The 19,984-nt window shown below is 45.4% G+C and overlaps 1 protein-coding gene across 1 annotated transcript in view; it reads right to left on the bottom strand.

Moving 5' to 3' along the window:
• The window catches only part of WNT5B (Wnt family member 5B), a 75,020-nt gene extending 55,347 nt beyond the window's left edge, over positions 1-19,673 (bottom strand). Inside the window, 1 exon segment of the mRNA XM_075210623.1 lies at positions 18,847-19,673. Within this exon segment, the coding sequence (XP_075066724.1) occupies positions 18,847-18,852 (6 nt within the window). The 5' untranslated portion in view covers positions 18,853-19,673.
• Positions 19,674-19,984: the final 311 nt, after the last annotated feature.

The following is a 19,984-nucleotide window of genomic DNA, read 5'->3' as shown; positions in this document are numbered from 1 at the left end:
CACTTGGCATGTAGACTATAAGAAGTGGTACTGTACATCTATCCATACACTTGGCATGTAGAATACAAGAAGTAGTACTGTGCACCTATCCATACACTTACTGGGCGTAGTTAGGTCACTGAATACATAGTACCCCCCCATAGGGTGCAAGGATCTTCTCACACAGCTGCCCGTTGTACTGGATCGCTTCCTGTTTACCATGTTCCGCTGGGTCACTCAGAGTCACCCCCAGAATTTTGACCAACGTCTTCCCATAGTGGAGAGATACATTACTGTAGGGGGAACGGATACACCCCCCTACTAGACCCCCACAGCCGCGGTACACTGAGGGGGATCAGAATACAAACAAGTGATGTACAAATGACATGAAAGAGACAGTAAAGACCCAGAGTAACATCCAGCACGTAGAATAATGTAATATATAATATAATGTAACGTGTGACCGTGTTGATCATTCCTCATGGTCATACTGTAGATTCTGCCACAGTAATTGGCAATTGTGGAATAACCCAGTGGCATACTGGGATGGTAAAGGGCAAAGACGACCAATCATTACTTGATTCAAGTAGTATGGAGACACTAGTAACTTGGTGCCTCGCGCCTCATTTAGAGGAAGGATGAGAGGTACGGGACACGCAGGCTGATTCTGCTTTGGCGGTTCCCATGGAGTGTTAAAGACGGAGTTACAGTGGTTCCCCAATTCTCACATGACGGGCTGCTCTATACGTCTTTGGATTAGTGGCCAATTAGTGGCCTCAGAGACTGGTAATGGCCCTAAATGTACAATTCCCTTTTCCGATGAGGTGATGATGCCAAACCTAACACCCCATTCCCACTGGGTGACCCAAACCACAATAATGAAGCCCCATTACTAGTCATGATCCAGACACGACCATTACAGGAGTCTTCGATGGGAAGATCTTACTCTGGTGGAATCTGGAGGTAAAGCCAAGGCAAAAATAATATCTCTAATAATCCAGATAGACCTCTTGTCCTTCCTCTTTTGGAATTAAAAGACCTCTTGTATTATTGTAGAACAACTTCTACCACGGAGTTATTGTTGTTAATAATTGTTGTGTTCTTGGCCCGAATGCCAACGTACTTCTGTTACCAAACCTCTACCAATAATAAGCGCGTCTGGAGAGGCCAGCCATGAATTTGGTAAGCCCACTTGTAAAACCAGAGAGGAGACACCCAACATATTTCTTGTAGTTTTGGACTATATTACAGGCTATCTTGATCTCTGGAAAGACCAGAGCGTAGGAGCACAACATCTGTATAAGACCGCCTGCTGGAGCGATTCAATAAAACCCTAAACACCGAGCTCCGTCAGGGGATTGATAAAGACTTCTCGACTTAAGTTTCCAATCAAAGAGGCTTCTCCCCAAATATTGTATGGTCGGACCTCCGCCAGAGGGGTGCTGGATATAACCAGAGAAACTTGGGAACAATAAACTAACCCTCACCATAGTGTAACATAACAGCCAGATTGCACCATAGAATGACAGCTGGCATGCCTTGGATCATATATCTATACGGTAAAGTCTCAAGAGCTTCCAGAAAACACTTACAATCGGAATGCTTTAGTCTGAGTTACAAACAGAGCTCTTGTTTTAGCTTTTACTGTGGAAAACAAGTCCATAGAAAACTGGGACGTCCATACGGGAGGTGAGAGGAGAACTCTAAACCCAGCAGCCAGATAGACGACCTCCTGAACGGATCGGATGTGTAAACCTAAGTAAAGACCGGGAAGTGTTAGTTGCAGCCTTCACTGTCAAATAAAGAAAAGAACCAGAGGTCAGTTTTGCCGAGATGTTGACAGTTCACCAGAAGTAGGAAGTCAATTTGTAAAGCAAAATAAAAAAGGTGTGTTCTCATGTGTGCCCAGGGGGAGAACCAACATAACCGACTCCAATATGGTCACTGGACCTGGTAAAAATAAACATTAGACATTGGTGTCGCTCCATTGTGCTCCACTCAAAACCCAACATAGAACCTCATGTCCGTTATTCTAAGGTTTACCTTTATAATATTGTACAGATCGGGAATTCTAAGTCTAAAGCTGGGCACACACTACAGAGTTTTCCGCCAACTTTTTATGCCAATCAGTTTTACATGCAATCGATGGTCCGATCGCTCGGTCCATGGACTGCATACACACTAGCCTTGTTTAGGACGATAAAGGGAAGAGCGGACGTCCCTTTAGCGACTTTTTACAGCCAGGTTGTCGTGAGCAATGATTGCAATTTCGTACACAGTATCGGAGAATTGTTGTGGATCGGTCGGAAGTTTATACACACTACACAACGGAAACGAGATTGGAACGAAAATATTAAACGGTACGACCAACCAAATGAGGAGATAATCGTCCATTTGGGCAGACCGTTGACCATCGTGTCACTACACACACTGACCCGATTTTGAACGAGCGGTCGTAAGTCGGCTGGTTGAGCCGATTATTGGACAAAAACCCTGTAGTGTGTACCTAGCTTAAGTTGTCGTAGATTCTATCAGACCTTCAGATATAACGGCCAATACACCAATATATACTACTGGTCTTATAGAAACGAAATACTTGGATATCTCAATAGGAAGAAGTCTAGTCAGACCCTGGACAGTGGCGTCATCTGTGCAAAATTGGCCACAGCCCTCTATGAAGACAGATTAGGACTTCAAGGATCATTACAGACCCACGTCCCACTCACACACATAACACAATATAAAGAAAATAAGTCAAAGGTCACCAGACGGTTTCTTCCTCTGAGACCATCAAATTTTACTACTGAGCACACAGCAATGTGCAGCGAGGGATAAGGGGCAATGATCGTGTTTGTTTGTCCTCTCCAGGGCTCCCACCATGTGGGCAAATAAACCAACAGGGGCACCGGCCTTTAAAACACACAACTTGTGTCAACCACGGTTTATTGCCCAAAAATGCTAAAGACACCGACCAACCCCCCCCCCCCCCCCCTGCAGTTCAGTCACAGTATAGACAGAACCAATACTGAGAATTGCACACAACATACAGAGCAACAGTTCTGAGCACTTGTCAGAGACACCGAGCATTGTGTTCAAGCGGCAATTTTTGGGGACAAGGAACAGAGGGTTATTTTGACTGCTCGGGTCACCTAAGACCGATCTAACCTTTTGCTTTTGATTCCAGGTTTGCATGCGGTCCCTGGGATGTGTTGCTGTTTTGTACATGGCTATGGAGTATGTGTGGCACGGTCTATCTCCATAACTGAGGGTCTATAACGAGATGAAGTGTGAGGCTGAAGGACTGTCTGGTATGCCGAGTGCTGGTATCAAACACTCAGCGGCAGACACCACCCGCCTGTCACCCCTTAGTGACACCCAGTCCACATTCCAGTCCTCCCAGTAACTGTTTGCACCTTCCCTAATGGTCTCTGCCTCTTACACGGGGAGGGACGGATTAACCCCTACATTACCGTGAGACACAGCCAGGACCACCGAGCAGCACGGAAAGCAATTACCTCCAAGTACGAGGAATTACCCCCTATGTATATCGAGGTCCCTTCTCTCAGATTCCAGAGGTCATGTTGCAAAATTTGTCTAATTTTAACAAACAATATGAACGGCTGATGCCACCTCTTGCAGAGCAAAACGGACCACTTGAACTGTCTAAGCTTGTGTGAAGAGCCGTCAAGATCTATTGTACAATATAAATAACTCTCAACACTCTACTATTCCCTGGTAACGCCTTCATTTGACATAGTCTCTCTAAGGGCAATACATTATTATTGTTTACATAGCGCCAACATATTCCGCAGCGCTGTACAGGGATAATTTATCATTCGCATCAGCTCCTGCTCCCTTGGAGCTTACACTCTAAACTCACACACACGAAGGTCAATTTAACTCAGCAGCCATTATACCTACCAGTATGTTTTTGGAGTGTGGGAGGGAACCGGAGCACCCGGAGGAAACCCACGCAAACACGGGAAGAAAATACAAGCTCCACACAAATAGGACACCGGTCGGGAATCGAACTCATGGCCCCAGAGCTGTGAGACAGCAATACTAGCCACCGTGCTACCGTCCCATAGATCTATATGTATAAACTCAAATTGGTTGATTGACCATATCCGTAGGGCCCCGGTTGTATCACATTTACCCCATCCCATCTCTATGAAACAATGACCGGTCCCCGCCATCCCCAGCAACAGCCGCTGACTACACAGCCCAGAGGACACTCGCTGGCACCGGTTCAAATCCCTGGCCCGCCAATATCCACAGAAGAGAAGGGCCTGTGTGTCTCCATTGTGACAGGTATGGGGGGGAAAGCGTTCCTGTACCCCAGGGGGCCGGCTCCTGCGGCCACAGGCGTTAGACAGCAGAGATGCAACAACGCTATGGAACAAGCAAATATGTTTTTTCTGGACAAAGATCCCAGGACTGATTGTGCGACCGGTTAAACACGGCGCTGAATGAGGCCTCTCTCCAAATCCCACCCCGACGTGTTACCCCGCTCTACAGAAAGGAGGTTGTCAAAAAGACTTCAGGATTGTGGCTACAGCCGAGGTAACTACATGGAATAACTTATAAATACAGGACAGCCCCGTATCAGTCCCCGTCTCCTATTTTCTTTGCATCTTGAAGAGTGGATGTAAACTGCTGACTTTTAAAGTACACAAGTAGAGCATTTTTTTTTTTTTTTTTAACAGAAATGGGGGCAGCCATGATTGCTCATAAGAGGTATCATAGAGTGCTATTCATAGGCTACAACAGAACAGCGCCCCTAGTGGACAAAGTGCTATAGACAATGAAATAATTGTTTTACAAATTGAACTAGTTTCATTCATCAATCAAGTTTTAGCACAAATGTTGGCAACAGATAAAGATTAAATTGCCCCGAAGTTTTCACCAATTTCACTAATTAATGGATCTTAAAAGGAGCTTTTCAGTAGGGTCAGAGCACACGTCTGGCATCATTCTCCATGTCCATGTCAGACTGAGAGTTATATAGTGGAAGGAGAAGGGTCCCCTAACAGCACAGAGTATATCAGGAGATGAGTGATGTGTTAGTGAGGACAGTACTGTATGTGACAGGGGCAGTGACATGATGTGAGGAGGGGAATGGAGGCAGCAGGAAGCCACAGACTGAGAGTTATATAGTGGAAGGAGCAAGGTCCCCAGCAGCACAGAGTATATCAGGAGATGAGTGATGTGTCAGTGAGGACAGAGCTGCATGTGACAGGGGCAGTGACATGATGTAAGTAGAGGAAGTCACAGACTGACGTATATAGTTATAAGGAGGAGGGGAATGGAGGCCCCACCTAATTTTGTACTTAATTTCTCTGGAAAATACAGAATTGAAATTGGATATGTAAAGCATGGTCAGACGTACCCTGATGCCGCATTTATTATATAAAATAAATAAGTGTGATGAAGTCTATCGGCAGTATTTCACCTAATGTATTTTGCTGGTGTTGGTATAAAGGACAAAAAGCTTAAACGGCAAAGCACAGCATGCAAGTTATTTCCATTTTAACTTGCTGCTGTGTGGGACAGGCAGAAAATGTGGTTGGATTGATGAACACAGCTTCACGGTGTATGTGGTCATTATCGGACCTCACTAATCCTGTCACTTTCTTCCCGTGCGCTCAATCTGTCTGATTTGGCTGCGCACATACACAGGAACATTTTAGTTACTACGTTAAATTCAACAGTCACTATTAAACTTCAAGTATTAGGCAGCCCTTCTAGTGACAACATATTATTCCCTGATCTGCCTGTTTATAATCAAAACGAACCACGTCTATTATCATCATTATTATACATGTTGTTCCCTCGGTATATCAGAAACTGAGCCACCAACTGCGAGAGGAGACAAGGTCTCATGCAAATCAATGGAAAATATTTATTTAGCAGCTGCGAATAGATATTTTTGGCTGGGAGTTTTAAAATAAGTGCTTTCATAGATTATTAATATGCTATTTTTATGGGTGGCTTTTTTGAGCATAAATTAGGTCGAAGAATAATTATACTTTAACACTGTATAACTGGTGTCTCGGATACAAAGCTACACAAATTATATTACACGTTTTATTAATTTTCAGTTCAAAAACAAAAATTAAAAATAAATAAAAATAAAAAAAAATATGTCTCCGCACTTGTCCTTAACTATGTAAATCTAGTAAATGTGCCATTACCTTCTAAATCTGAGGTGTCCAAACTCAGTCCTCAAGGGCTACCAACAGGTAGAGCAACACAGTGGCTCAATGGTTAGCACTTCTGCCTCACAGCACTGGGGTCATGAGTTCAATTCCCAACCATAGCCTTATATGTGAGGAGTTTGTATGTTCTCACTGTGTTTGCGTGGGTTTCCTCCGGGTGCTCCGGTTTCCTCCCACACTCCAAAAACATACTGGTAGGTTAATTGGCTACTAACAAATTGACCCCAGGCTGTCTGTGTGTGTGTATATTAGGGAATTTAGACTGTAAGCACTGAAGTGAGCGAGTTCTCTGTACAGCATTGCAGGATTAGTGGAGCTATATAAATAGATGACGAACAGGACATGTTTTCTGGATTTCTGTCTGTAGAAACAGGTGGTGTAATTACTTACCCAGCCAAATAGATTAACTCACCTGTGCATGATTAAAGAATTCCTGAAAACATGACCTGTTGGTAGCTCTTGAGAACTGAGTTTCGACACCTCTGTTTTAAATGATGAGAATATGACTTCAGGAATAATTAAGCACCTTAAAAACTAAATAAAATCAATAATAGTTTGTTTTTAGTATCCAATTTAACATGAAACGTGCTGTGCTTAATTGTGATACCTACCACCAGGGGGCGTATATCTTGGGGGGTTGTGTTGGTTACCCCTCCAGAATTTTTTCAATGATTGTACAGTCGATTAGAAGAAGAGCTAGCACTTTATTGCCAGCGATTAATAAACAGCACAATCTGTCAGACACAAACAGCTTGTCCCCAAGAGCTTACACCGTAGAACGGCGAGTTATAGCTACACGCCAAAGGTGTAGCTGCTTCAGGGGGATGTCCACCTTCAGAGGATTTTAACTCATTTTTTTGTACATACTGTCCTGCAACCTATAGATTACATTTCCCTTGTTGGTATACTTCTGTGCTTTTCAGTTATGTCTGCATATCATCAGGCAGAGCGGTTTTATTTTGGGTGCCAGGGGATAAATCTGATCTCTGGACTCCATTGTATTTAAAGCAAGGAGCGCGAAAGAGTGAGGGCGCAACACAAATAAACAGCTCAAGCTGAATATAGAACAACAAGGCTGAAAAGCACAGAAGACAGGACGACAACATAAAAGTAATTGGTTAAAAAAAAAAAAAAAAGAAAGAAAGTTTTGTTCTATAATGACAACAAGATCAATACTGAGATTATTACCGAGACATAAGGGCTGGTAATAGTATTATAAGACATTTTAATGAAGGGCGATGTCTTCATACCGCAGAGGGGTGGAGCTTACACAAACGTCTCGTTGACCATCTTGGGTTGCCAATAATTGTGCAGTGAGTGCATAGAACGAGTCCGAGGCTACAAGAGGAGACAAGATGCCCCCACACAGTCAGATCTGGTCCCATCAGCAAACCACTATTTGTGCAGCAGATTTCTCCAAACCAGACACATTTCTGGTGGTTCCTGAACCAAGATGGGTCTTACATGGGTGCAGGAATCGCTCATGCGTCCAATCGCCATAACTTAATTGACCTTTATCCAGAGCCGCAGCTTAAAATTTTAGCGCCTGTGTCGAGAAAGATCGATGCTGCTCACCCCCAGCCCTCAATTTTAACCAAATGAACCTCTTCAGTGTGCACCCTAAGTGGTCGCCCCTATCGCACACCCCTAGTTACCTCCCTGCCTTTAATATGTAGAGGCAGTACGCTCCGAAGCGCATTACACTTGGGAACACCAACAACTGCATCGTCAGCCAACTGAATCCTTCATCACGTCCGTACAATTCCCGGCCATGCTGCCATGTCGGATTCACCTGGTCATACATGGGCAGCATCATTATTGTTATCCGGTATTTTAATAGCACCATATTACGCAGTGCAGAGAATATTTTAAATAATTCCTTTCAGTCCCTGCCCCAAGAACACACAGATATTAGGGTCCATTTTTGTTGGTAGCCATTTAACCTACCAGTATGTTTTTGGAGTGTGGGAGGAAACCCACGCAAACATGGGGGGAACATACAAACTCTACACAGATAAGGCCATGGTCAGGAATCAAATCCATGACCCGTCCCCAGCGCTGTGTGGAAGCGATGCTAACCACTGCACCACCTAATACTACACACATGGAAATATAACCAAAACTTGCTACACGCAATGGGAGGTCTTTGCTCTGTATCCAATTCAATAGGAGCCAGCTGTACCTTTATTTTTAATACACTTGGAGCAAAGAGTCTGCTTCCCCCCCAACCCCCTATAAGCATTTAATGATAATTAGGGTCCCAGGCTGTGGGCAGCCATGAACAAGGGGACATTCAGACCCCGGAGCTCTGCGTCACTTCTCCCCCATCCCTGACACCGGCTGTAACTTGGTCAGAGGACAAAGGTTTGTTAAACGCTGACACAAAGAGGAGATGCTGAGGTGCTGGACGTTGCGTTGCTCAGCTGAAACCTCACCGCAGAGCTGGGCTCAGCCCTCCAACTCCTCAGCAATCATTAAATATCCCTCAAGGTCCTATAAAAGTTGGGGCAACATGTGTCCCAGATTAACTGGGAGGCTCCGTAAAGGGGGAACCTGTGGAGACTGAGCTATGTGAGACAGGGGCAGGAGAGGAAGCGGAGGGTGGGACGGGGAGAGGGGGAGGAGAAGAACACACTAATGTGCAGATTGAAAAATCCTTTTTATTAGAGCTGACATCTCCGCCAGGCTGAGGCTTTTACAAATCAAACTTTTTTTTTTTTTTTTTTGGGAGCATTAGGAAAAAAAGAAGAAGAAAAAAAAAAAAAAAAAAGTTATTTGGGGCTGAGTGCAGCCTGTGGGATCACCAGGGTCACCTAGATTAACCCCTTTGCTGCCAGACGCATGCACCCACCCCACGCAAGGACAATCCGCTGGAAAAGCCACCGTCAACTACTTGTGAGCCAGCGGATCACGAGGCAGAGTCTACAACTTATAATGTAGAAGGAAAGTAGCTTTATAACGATAGGTGACCTGACAGTTAGGGAGGGGGGGGGGGGGTCCATTGGTTTTAGATCCGTACATGAGGGTGCTGGAGAGGCTGCATAACTGGGGCACCATGGTACATGTAGCAGTGGCACCAGGGCAGGTGAATGGTCCCCAGTCGAGATGATGAAGGGGCGTCCTGTACTGTTGAGGGGGTCAATTGTCAGCGAAGCACCACTGTAACGTCCCGTAAAGAGACTACGCAGCGATGTCCTGCCTTAAATTTGCAAAATTGAATGGAGATTCCTCTACCGTAGTAGCCGGTAGTGCGTCACAGGGAAGGAGCCTGGAGCCCTTTGGTTTTATCCCATAGGCAAACCGAGGGGGTGGGGGTGGGGGGGTTTCCTAGTGCCTGGAAACCCCCCTCCAAGCACTGTATAATTGAGGTGGCTGGACCCTGCTCCCGCTTCACACAGCTCTACTACTACCAGTAGTGCAGGCAGCATTGCCCATGTATATTATGGGGATGGGAAGAGTTGGAGAGCAGCCAAGCACTGTCTAATATTATAGCCACGCCCCCATGCAAGCTGGTCACGCCCAATGGCGGCGTGCTGTGGAAATCCCCCTCTACAAATCCTGCGTTTGCCCCTGTATCCACCAGTCTTTATATTTCAGTATGGCATGCCCGGGTTGTGGAGAAGGCCGTGGTGGTACTACAAGTCCTAGCATACCCTGCCGGTCTGAGACTAGACACAATATTTGCATGATGGGGAAACAAAAAACCCCAAACACTTATTGGTCTCCAGCTACTCCTGGACCGTAGAAGAGAAGCATAGAGATTCACCAGCGAACACAGATGGCTGCGTCCGCACTTGCGGGTATTGGGGCAGCGGCACAGGTGAATCCGCCAGTAGGTCACCAACACTCTATGGATTCCAAGGGCGACATGGCAGACGAGAGGGAGAGCTTACTGGCAGAGATAAGAATCGAAAATTTTGGCGGTGAGAAAGTCTATTTAGCAAATATGGCAGTGGCACCAGAGCCTCCCCCAATACCCGTTGTATGAACTACCTCTCAGGATGGCGTAGAGACATCTACACTCCTCTCCGGTGCCTCACTGTCCCCTTCAGCAAACCGTCTCTCACAGCCCATCACTGACAATCTGACGGCTACTTCAAAGACAAGATGGATTCTATTAGATGGCACATCCTCCCTACAATCCCAGCGCACCTTATCTGTTTTATCTAAGCGCTTTCATCTTTATAAAAGAGCAGGAAATGTCTTCTCTCCCCCTCTAGTATTTGTTAACTGAATCCTGTTCCACCCCGGTCTCTTTTCAAGTTAAATCATAATCAGAGTTCTACCCTTCCAGAAACGCTCAGCGACACGTACAGTGTACCGCCAATGGTCAGATGTATGCCCGCTCTGATGCCCGCTGGTGGCATCCACACATTTCCCCAACAGAGACAATCCCCCATTGTCCTCACGTGCACAGTATATGAAGTTTTTTTTTCCTCCAAACGTTAAGTGGGCAATCCCGTGGTTCAGTGAACTGGATCAGCCATCACCCAAGATGTCTGACCTTCACCTTCATGACCCCAAGGTCACAGCCCCTGCTACTATCCTAGTGGCCCCGTTCATTCATCCTCAGGACCACCCAAAACTTGGTCAATGCTCAGCCCCATGCAGTCTGTGACAAAGCTCTCTGGCCTTTGGGTCACTGATCATTTTCTGGGCTGTCAGTAAAAGCTCTTATTGATTCTTCAAAGCTTTTGAAAGACGCGTTTTATAAATTTACCACGTGGTGGACGGAACACGATTTCTTTGTTTTTGCAGGCAAAGTTTTTTCTGAGTGGTACAGAACAAGTAGAACATCCTGGAGACTTTGAAATAAAAGTCGAAAAACAGGTTTATAAAAGAGAATTAAAAAAAGGGGGGGGGGGGAATTAAATACAACAAAAGATCATTTGAGATCACGTAGTTGGGCATACGGTGGTCTTCTGCGGAGTGAGGTGGTTGTATGCCAGGAACAGTAGAGGACTCCATAATAAGCGTGCCCAATGGAGAGGGTTGGGGGTAACTAGGAGGGAACAGATCATTATAGTATAAGGGGCAAAGCTGCGGGACAATATCGTCACTCCGGCAGAATTTATCTGGGCAGTATCTGTGTCTCAAATCAATTTTGAAATAGGGGCTGTGGCATTAAGAAGCTTGATTCAATGGGCAGGTTGGCGTGGGTTGAGCCAACTGAAAGCTACGGTTTTGTTGGGCATAGAAAAGTGGATTGTTGTTGAGCACAGTGGCTCAGTGGTTAGCACTTCTGCTCATAGCACTGGGGTCATGAGTTCAATTCCCGACCATGGCCTCATCTGTGTGGAGTTTGTATGTTCTCCCCGTGTTTGCGTGGGTTTCCTCCGGGTGATCCGGTTTCCTCCCACACTCCAAAAACATACTGGTAGGTTAATTGGCTGCTAACAAATTGACCCCAGTCTGTCTGTGTGTGTGTATATGTTAGGGAATTTAGACTGTAAGCTCTAATGGGGCAGGGACTGATGTGAATGAGTTCTCTGTACAGCGCTGCGGAATTAGTGGCGCTATATAAATAAATGGTAACGATGATGATGATGGTAGTGGAATGGTGCAAGACATTGTGACTTTCTAGGAGATCTACTTTGAGGCTGAGGGGTACAGAGACCCTATAAGATCACAAACAAAGCAGAGATCTTGTTTCCAATACCGAGGTAAGTATAGAAAAGTCTTTGCGAGGTTTGAGGTAGGTGCGATTCATAAATATAAAAATCGGGTAACTTTCTTCATTAGATTAGGAGACACCTTAGTGAGGCTCCCGACACATTTCTGTCAAGGGAACCTTGTCATTTAACCACGATATCCTCATCCCGTCAGCTATTGGGGGTCACAGTCTTGGGGAGAAGTTGACAGCACAGATGGGATGTCAGTTACCTGTGTCTAATGGACAAGGGGTATAAAATCGGACTCGAGCTTAAGGTGGGGGATGGGGACCCTGAGGGTATTTTGCAACAAATTCCCCACGGAGTTGAGTGACGTTTACATGCATCATCATCATCATCATCATACAGATGACTAATATGAGAATTTCCTGCAGGTTCACGTATCAAAATTCTGTAGATCAAAGAGGAGTCACCTTCAAGAATCCTAAAGAGCAAGATGACGAAGCCCATTTCTTTGTAACTACCCTTTAGATGACAGTAATGGGATAATGGATATAATGAAGATGACTTATAATAGTATTTGAAGCTCGGGAGGATGAATGTGGGACAGAACTTAATTTCTTGCTGCTCCCCAAATCCTAGAAGAAAGTGTGAGCTCAACTTCCAAAAAAAAAAAAAGTTTGGGTATATATATTGGGAGGTATTTTGACTACATATGGGTTCTTAGAGATGACCATCAATTTGGCCTAGGTGGACTCTTCCAACAATGGGGAGGAATCGTATCTCTTACTAACGGGAAGAGGAAGTGAAGAAGAAATGTTTAGACGTGAAATTGATAAAATTACCTGGTCTGAAGTTGAACAGCTCCAAGACCAGCAGAGAAAACATGGAATCATCATCATCTATATATTTATATATAGCACCACTGATTCCGCAGTGCCGTACAGAGAACTCACTCACATCAGTCCCTGCCCCATTGGAGCTTATAAACTAAATCCCCTAACACACATACACACAGACAGGCCGAGAGAGACTAAGAGCAATTTAATAGCAGCCAATTAACCTACCAGTATTAATGCTGGCCAGGTACTCGGCAAATTACCGCGTTAAAATGTGTGTCCCCAAAACAAATTCTATACCCAAGAATGGCCCAATCATATTAGTAAATATACCCCCCGAGGTCTCTGAATATAGGCTATGGAAAAAACAAGTCATTTTGCAGACAGCTAAATTATTAACCTTTATTTAATAAGCGCCAGTATATAACACACAGCTTTACAGAGACAGTTTAATCATTCACATCAGTCCCTGACCCAGTGGAGCTTACAGCCAGCGGGTGGCCCTCCGAGCATTCACCTGGGGCCCCCCGAGCCCTCCTGCTTTATTGGCAGACGTGTTTGTTATAGCGTGTAACACGTGTGTAAAATGCCGGCTGATACGTTATTACAGATAGGTGTCTCTCTCTTTAAATAAATGTATCGTCTTTACTTAATACTGAGATTAAGGGGTCTATGTAGTAAAGTGTGATCAGCCATTAACGTAGAATGGCACTCGCAAAACGTATGAAGGATTTTTGTGCATAAACCACCTAATGTTTCTTAACGCAGTCTCCACGGCTTAATATGGGAACTGCGCAGTTCTGCAAATGCACCGAGCTCTGCGCTTCACAGAAAGGTAACGACACCTGGAATTTTCTATGGGATATAGCTGAAGCCCCTCCGCTGTATCCCTCACCGTGGAAGTCCTATGCGCATAGCGCGTCCTCAATTAGCTGCCGGTAAATATGAAAAACAGTTCGCACTGGAGGGGGGACTTCGTCGGGGCTCCCAGAGTAGCCCCACCGTGGTACATGCTTAAACATGCATGGCTGCGATTTGCAGCAATGTATATTTATTGGCGCTGCAGGATATTAATACATCAGCCCCAGAAGTGTATCAGGTTGTCTATCACTGGTCTAGATTCTCTGCCACTCACACTGATCGACTAGTGTGGTAGGAAACCAGAGCACCCAGAGGAAACCCACGCAAACACGGAGCGAGAACATACAAACTCCACACAAATAAAGCTGAGGTCGGAATTGAATCTGTGACCCCAGGGCAGTGACGCAGCAATGTTGACCATCGTGCCACCATGCAACAATTTTAACCCCTGCAGACCCAGCTATCTTGGACTACAAATCCGTACACTTCTACTTAAATAGAAAATAAAAAGATCACTGCATTGTGCAATATCACAGGACAGTCTGCCGTGGCTCCGTAGTTTTGGACTTTTGGAAACGTACTTATAAGACTGCTATGTACATAACTTTTGCACAATGATGCAGATTCCTGGACATTTTACCCAAATTCCTGGCTGTACCTGTCCTTAGTTTGTTATCTGTTCCCTTTAATCATTAAACGCGTCTGCAGAACTTATCTACATAATCACAGGTGGAGAACTGTAAAACACAAAGGCACACACAGATAAGGGAGTTATCAGATAGGGTGGTGTGGTTAGGGTACAAGGAGGCTGGGGGCTAATCTATGAAGGAATCTGCAATAAGTGGTTTTGTTTTACAGATCCGGGACACAGAGGTGCATGAAGAAAACACACAGGGGGTCACTTAGGAAGCGTGAAATCGGCTTTAGTCGCACCACGATTTGCAAAAGTGCGTCTAGATTTCCTCCAAAGCACATAGGTTTCTGAAGCAAGATGGCGGCCTTCTCTGGCTAACAGAAGAGGAAGCATATGGTGGAGTGAGCGCTGAATGGAGTGCTACAGAGCAAGATAAAGAGGCGGAAAGAGTCATTTTCGGCTGCAAGAGGACTTGAGTTTTGCATCAGGGCAAAGCTGGGGGTATTGAGGTCTCAGAATATACTTTTAACGGGATAGGTTTTGCACTTTTATGAAGCTTGTGAATTTTGCCAACCTAGTAAAAAAGATGCCAAACATAGTAAAAAGTTTTGCACACATAAAAACGCCACATGGTAATAATACTCTCTCATTGTCCCCTCGTTCACCTCCCCGTACACAGCACGTGAAGGCCGAGAGCAGGGTGCAAGATGATGTGCGCTGGGCGTCCATATTGAAACACAAGTGCGCTTAGTCGTATGCATCCAGTACGCTTTGCAAATAACCTCCACAGTAAATTGCCTATGCATTATGAAATGAAGGTACTGAAATGCCCAAAAGCTGCCCACACAGCAACAGTATCCATCGACCAAAATAATTGATTGGCCCACTAGACACCCAGCCAGAATTATGGACAGGTCTGATGGAAGAAGCTTCCCAGGTGATGACCTCATTAGCCAACAAGGCACGTTAAACCCCCCTCCACCGAGCCGGATCTGGGACAATTTAGCCACAGATCTGGCTATCCAACGTTGTGCCAATGAGTGCAGCACATGTGCAAGGTCAACCAATGTCAGCGTCTTTAGAACACACAATAAAGATTTGTCTAGAGGACAATGTGTTATCTTTGCTGTTTATTTTTCCTGACCTCTCCCAAAAGTAACAGTCAGGGGTCATCTTCCAACTTATCCAACTCCTCCCCCTCATTAACATAAAGTGCCACTGGCTAATGGCTGGGAAGTTTGAGAAGACAGAAATAAAGCAGATAACATGCAGGAATGACAAAGTAGAACCGTTTAACGTACTAATCAGAATACGTCTACAATAATAGAAGACAGATTCTGGTACTTCGCTTTGCAAACAGTTGGTCTCACCCATCAAATCTTTACTGAATTGCTTCATCCCATTGTGTAAAATATCCGAGATAATAAAGTTTATTTACTAATTAGAAAAAGCACATTTCATGTTCTGCAAATTTCGCCTTTTACAGACAGGAGAACATTCTGCATCTACCTTTATAGGACTGTGTCTGCGAATGCAAAGGGTGGAAATAGCACAAATGTCACTTCCTAGCAACACTTAGAGACCAGCCCCATCATTCATTAAAACATTTCTGTTTTACTGTTAACGCATCACCTAGGAAAATATTTTACTTAAAGTGCCCCCTCCACAGTCTAGTCGGAGTCCCTGTTAAACAAGGAATGCCCCTGTAAATTTGCCCTCTTCAACCAATCTCGTCCAACCAAACGAAAAATCCTGTTTCTGCCGGAGGGCTCAGCTAGAATGTGCAATTCTGCCGCTCGGCGATAACATGTTGTGCCGCAGGCAGGTGATGGGAGGATTTAAGACGAGCGGAGAGATTTAGAGTCGGGAGGAGAAGTGTCTTAAGCTGGGTACACACTACACTGTTTTCGTCCAATAATCGGCTCAAACAGCCGATAAACGACCGCTCGGTCAAAAGTCGGGTCAGTGTGTGTAGTGACACGATGGTCGAAAGTCTGCCCAAATGGACGATTATCGCCTCATTTGGTTGGTCGTACCGTTTAATATTTTCGTTCCAATCTAATTTCCGCTGTGTAGTGTGTATAAACTTCCGACCGATCCACAACAGTGAGTACGAAATTACAGTCATTGCTCACGACAACTTGGCTGTAAAAAGTTGCTAAAGGGACGTCCGCTCTTCCCTTTATCGTCCTAAACATGGCTAGTGTGTATGCAGTCCATGGACCGAGCGATCGGACCATCGATCGCATGTAAAATCGCTCGGCATAAAAAGTTGGTTGAAATTTCTGTAGTGTGTACCTAGCTTTAACTCAACTTTAAAACACAGTGTTAAAATAAAGCTGTCCGGTATTTGTGTGCTAGGTGTAAGAGCAGACGGTATCTTCCCTGCATGCAGAAAAATACCTCCCAAAATACAAAAATTGCATTTGCTCCTCTTCCATCACAACATAATTTACCCAGGGGCAAATCTGCACGTGCTCGCTGCAATTGCACCAAACTTTAAACGAAGACCCTCGGTGTTTGCAATCCTTGGACGTACGACAAAAACGACAGCAAATCGGTTTTCTTAAAAGCAAAACAGAAGAGGGTTAAATAAATAAAAACTCGGGTGGACCAGTCACACACATACAGCTGTCCCCCTTCCTCATTCACCCCCCCCCCCCCCAAGTCAGGTGTCCCTGGATCAAACAACTTCATGTTACAAGAAGCCACTGACCCACCCCCTTCTCACTTTCCAGCCCCAATGCCCCTCTCCCACGCTCATTACCACAAGGATACACCTGGAGCGGGGCAGAGATATGGATTTCAGGGCTGCAGGGCCGGTTACGCATTAATTTGCACCTTTACAATGTGGTACAGTTCCCTCTAAAGCTCCAGAAACGTCGACCCTGACAGAGAAGCAGCGGCTTTGTACAATGAAAGCACTCAGTAATACAACGCTATCTGTGCAAGCATTCAGCATTTCTGTTCTTGTACGTGGGATACAGAGTAAAAAAAAAGTACATTTCACATCTCTAACTACCGTGCCGGTTAAACTTAACAAAAGCTTAATATAGTTTTAAACTGGGAAAGCATTAAAAAAAAAATCTTTATAAAACTTTCCAAAAATTTATATTGCAATAAAATGTTTTAGTGAAAGCAACATGCATAAAATAAAAGGATCTCTCCACCTGTACAGAACAATAAAATTATATATATATATATATATATATATATATATATATATATATATATATATATATATATATATATATATATATATATATATATATATATATATATATATACACACACACAGACACTATTTTATTTTTGCATGGCTGCACAAATATTCCAGACATAACTAAGCAACTTGATTATGTCCATATTTTGCTCCTGAAACCGTGTTACCAACCCCTTGAAATAATCTTTGTATGTTTACAGATTTTAATCTGGGATCCCAGTGGATGTGTGTGAACAAATCAGCTCAAATACACAGTGACAGCGATATACAATGTTCTTTTTGTGTTGTATTCCCCCTGAAACAGGAGTCACCCTAACAGACCATAAATCAGCACCAAGCCCAGGGGTAGTATTTGGGGTTTTTGTATAGTAATATAAAAACTCCCAATTTTCTTTTAGAGAACGCAGGGAATTCCATTTCTTAGGGGTAATAATCTACAACATAAAACTTGCAGGTTGTAATTCCCATAACTGGAGCTAGATGTAGGTTTTCCAGTCCGCTGAGGGAAGCAATTTTCCTCTGTACTCCCCACTTCCTGAGGCTTTATCAGCAATAGAGAGTTTAGGACAAACAGCAAAGTCAGTAATTATTGCAGCCAGAGGTTTCCTCTAGAATTGTACATACAAATTGGTTGTTCGCTGCAGACATCAGGACTATAAACCACTCGGGTAATTCACCAGTTTTAGAGAAATAAAGGGAGACAGTAAAGCAGTTTACAGTTACTAGGACAGGGGGTAGGTGAGCTCTAATTTTTAGGGTATATTAACATTTTTGTTTGTACTGAAATCTGTGTAATATATATATATATATATATATATATATATATATATATATATATATATATATATATATATATATATATATATATATATATATAAAATCAGTGAGTGTGCAGTATATACAATGTGTAGGATCTGAATGGTACCCCTGGACACAGGTAACATCTGTCAGAGCTGCTGCAGAACCTCACTGGTCAGTTACTTCATGGTTTTGCACGCAATATTCACAATAATCTGAGGGAGCCCACAGCACCAAACCATCACCTGCCAGCACACAACAGCTGGGAAACTGCAGCATAAAGTGGGATCAAGCATGACTGACTGCAGAATGCAACATATTGTGTTCACAACAACCAACAGGGAGAAATGTGCAATGTACACAACACACAGATCCATAAATCCATTGATTCTAGGATACAACAGATAGATCACATGTGCCCTGACCCCCCACCACCACCCAGGCTGTCAGCTGCATGTTACCCCAGGGGCAATGTGACAGGACCTAGAGGGAGAGTCTGATTCTTGGAGGGGGCATTTATAGGATTTAGGGGGTCTGCATGGATGGGGCATATACTATAGATGCAGAGTGTAGTACCCCTGATGCCCCAGGGATCAGGCCCTACAGGTGACACATTCAGGGACCCTAACATCTGACAACCTGGGGGCCCCCATCTGATGGTTAGAAGAAGTTAGAGTCTTACTTGCATGTCCCGGAGGAGAGCTGACAGTGGCCCCGGAGGAGAGCTGACAGTGGCCCCGGAGGAGAGCTGACAGTGGCCCTGGAGGAGAGCTGACAGTGGTCCCGGAGGAGAGCTGACAGTGGTCCCGGAGGAGAGCTGACAGTGGTCCCGGAGGAGAGCTGACAGTGGTCCCGGAGGAGAGCTGACAGTGGTCCCGGAGGAGAGCTGACAGTGGTCCTGCAGGAGACCTGACAGTGTCCCTGGAGGAAAGCTGACAGTGGTCCTGCAGGAGAGCTGACAGTGGTCCTATAGGAGAGCTGACAGTGGTCCAGGAGGAGAGCTGACAGTGGTCCTATAGGAGAGCTGACAGTGGTCCCGGAGGAGAGCTGACAGTGGTCCCGGAGGAGAGCTGACAGTGGTCCCGGAGGAGAGCTGACAGTGGTCCCGGAGGAGAGCTGACAGTGGTCCCGGAGGAGAGCTGACAGTGTCCCTGGAGGAGAGCTGACAGTGTCCCTGGAGGAGAGCTGACAGTGTCCCTGGAGGAGAGCTGACAGTGTCCCTGGAGGAGAGCTGACAGTGTCCCTGGAGGAGAGCTGACAGTCCACCTGTGACAATCCTCCTGCCCCCGCCCCTGGCAGATCCCAGGACCCGCAGATAAATCCACTAGTGGGGTGTGCGCACCCGGCGATGTCCCTGCTGATAATCCCGATGCGGGTGTCACAGCAGTCACCTGGGTCACCTGTGTACAATCCGGGCGATGTCCGGCTGTGGCTCCTGACAGCTCTGTGGCCCCTGAATCGCTGTATGAGAACTTGTCCCAGACCAGCCCGCGGCACTATGAGCGCTGAGCACTCCGCGGAGACCACGCCCCCTGCCTGGGACCACGCCTACATACCCGCCCACCCGGCGGGGCACCGCCCACTGCCCGAGACCACGCCCCCAGCTGGAGACCGCACGGAGAGGAGGCGGAGAGACGGGTGTAGATGTTACAAAGCGCGGGTGAGAGAGACGGGTGTAGAGGGCGCACAGTGAGGGGTGAGAGAGACGGGTGTAGAGGGCGCACACTGAGGGGCGAGAGAGACGGGTGTAGAGGGCGCACACTGAGGGGCTCAATGGTTATTGACATTCCCGCACTTAACTAATGAAATTTTGCTTAAAA

The sequence above is a fragment of the Mixophyes fleayi genome, chromosome 4 (assembly GCF_038048845.1).
Source record: "Mixophyes fleayi isolate aMixFle1 chromosome 4, aMixFle1.hap1, whole genome shotgun sequence".
In the NCBI taxonomy this organism is placed as follows: domain Eukaryota; kingdom Metazoa; phylum Chordata; class Amphibia; order Anura; family Limnodynastidae; genus Mixophyes; species Mixophyes fleayi.
Note: the sequence above shows the minus strand (reverse complement) of the source record. Positions and strands in the feature narration are given on the sequence as shown.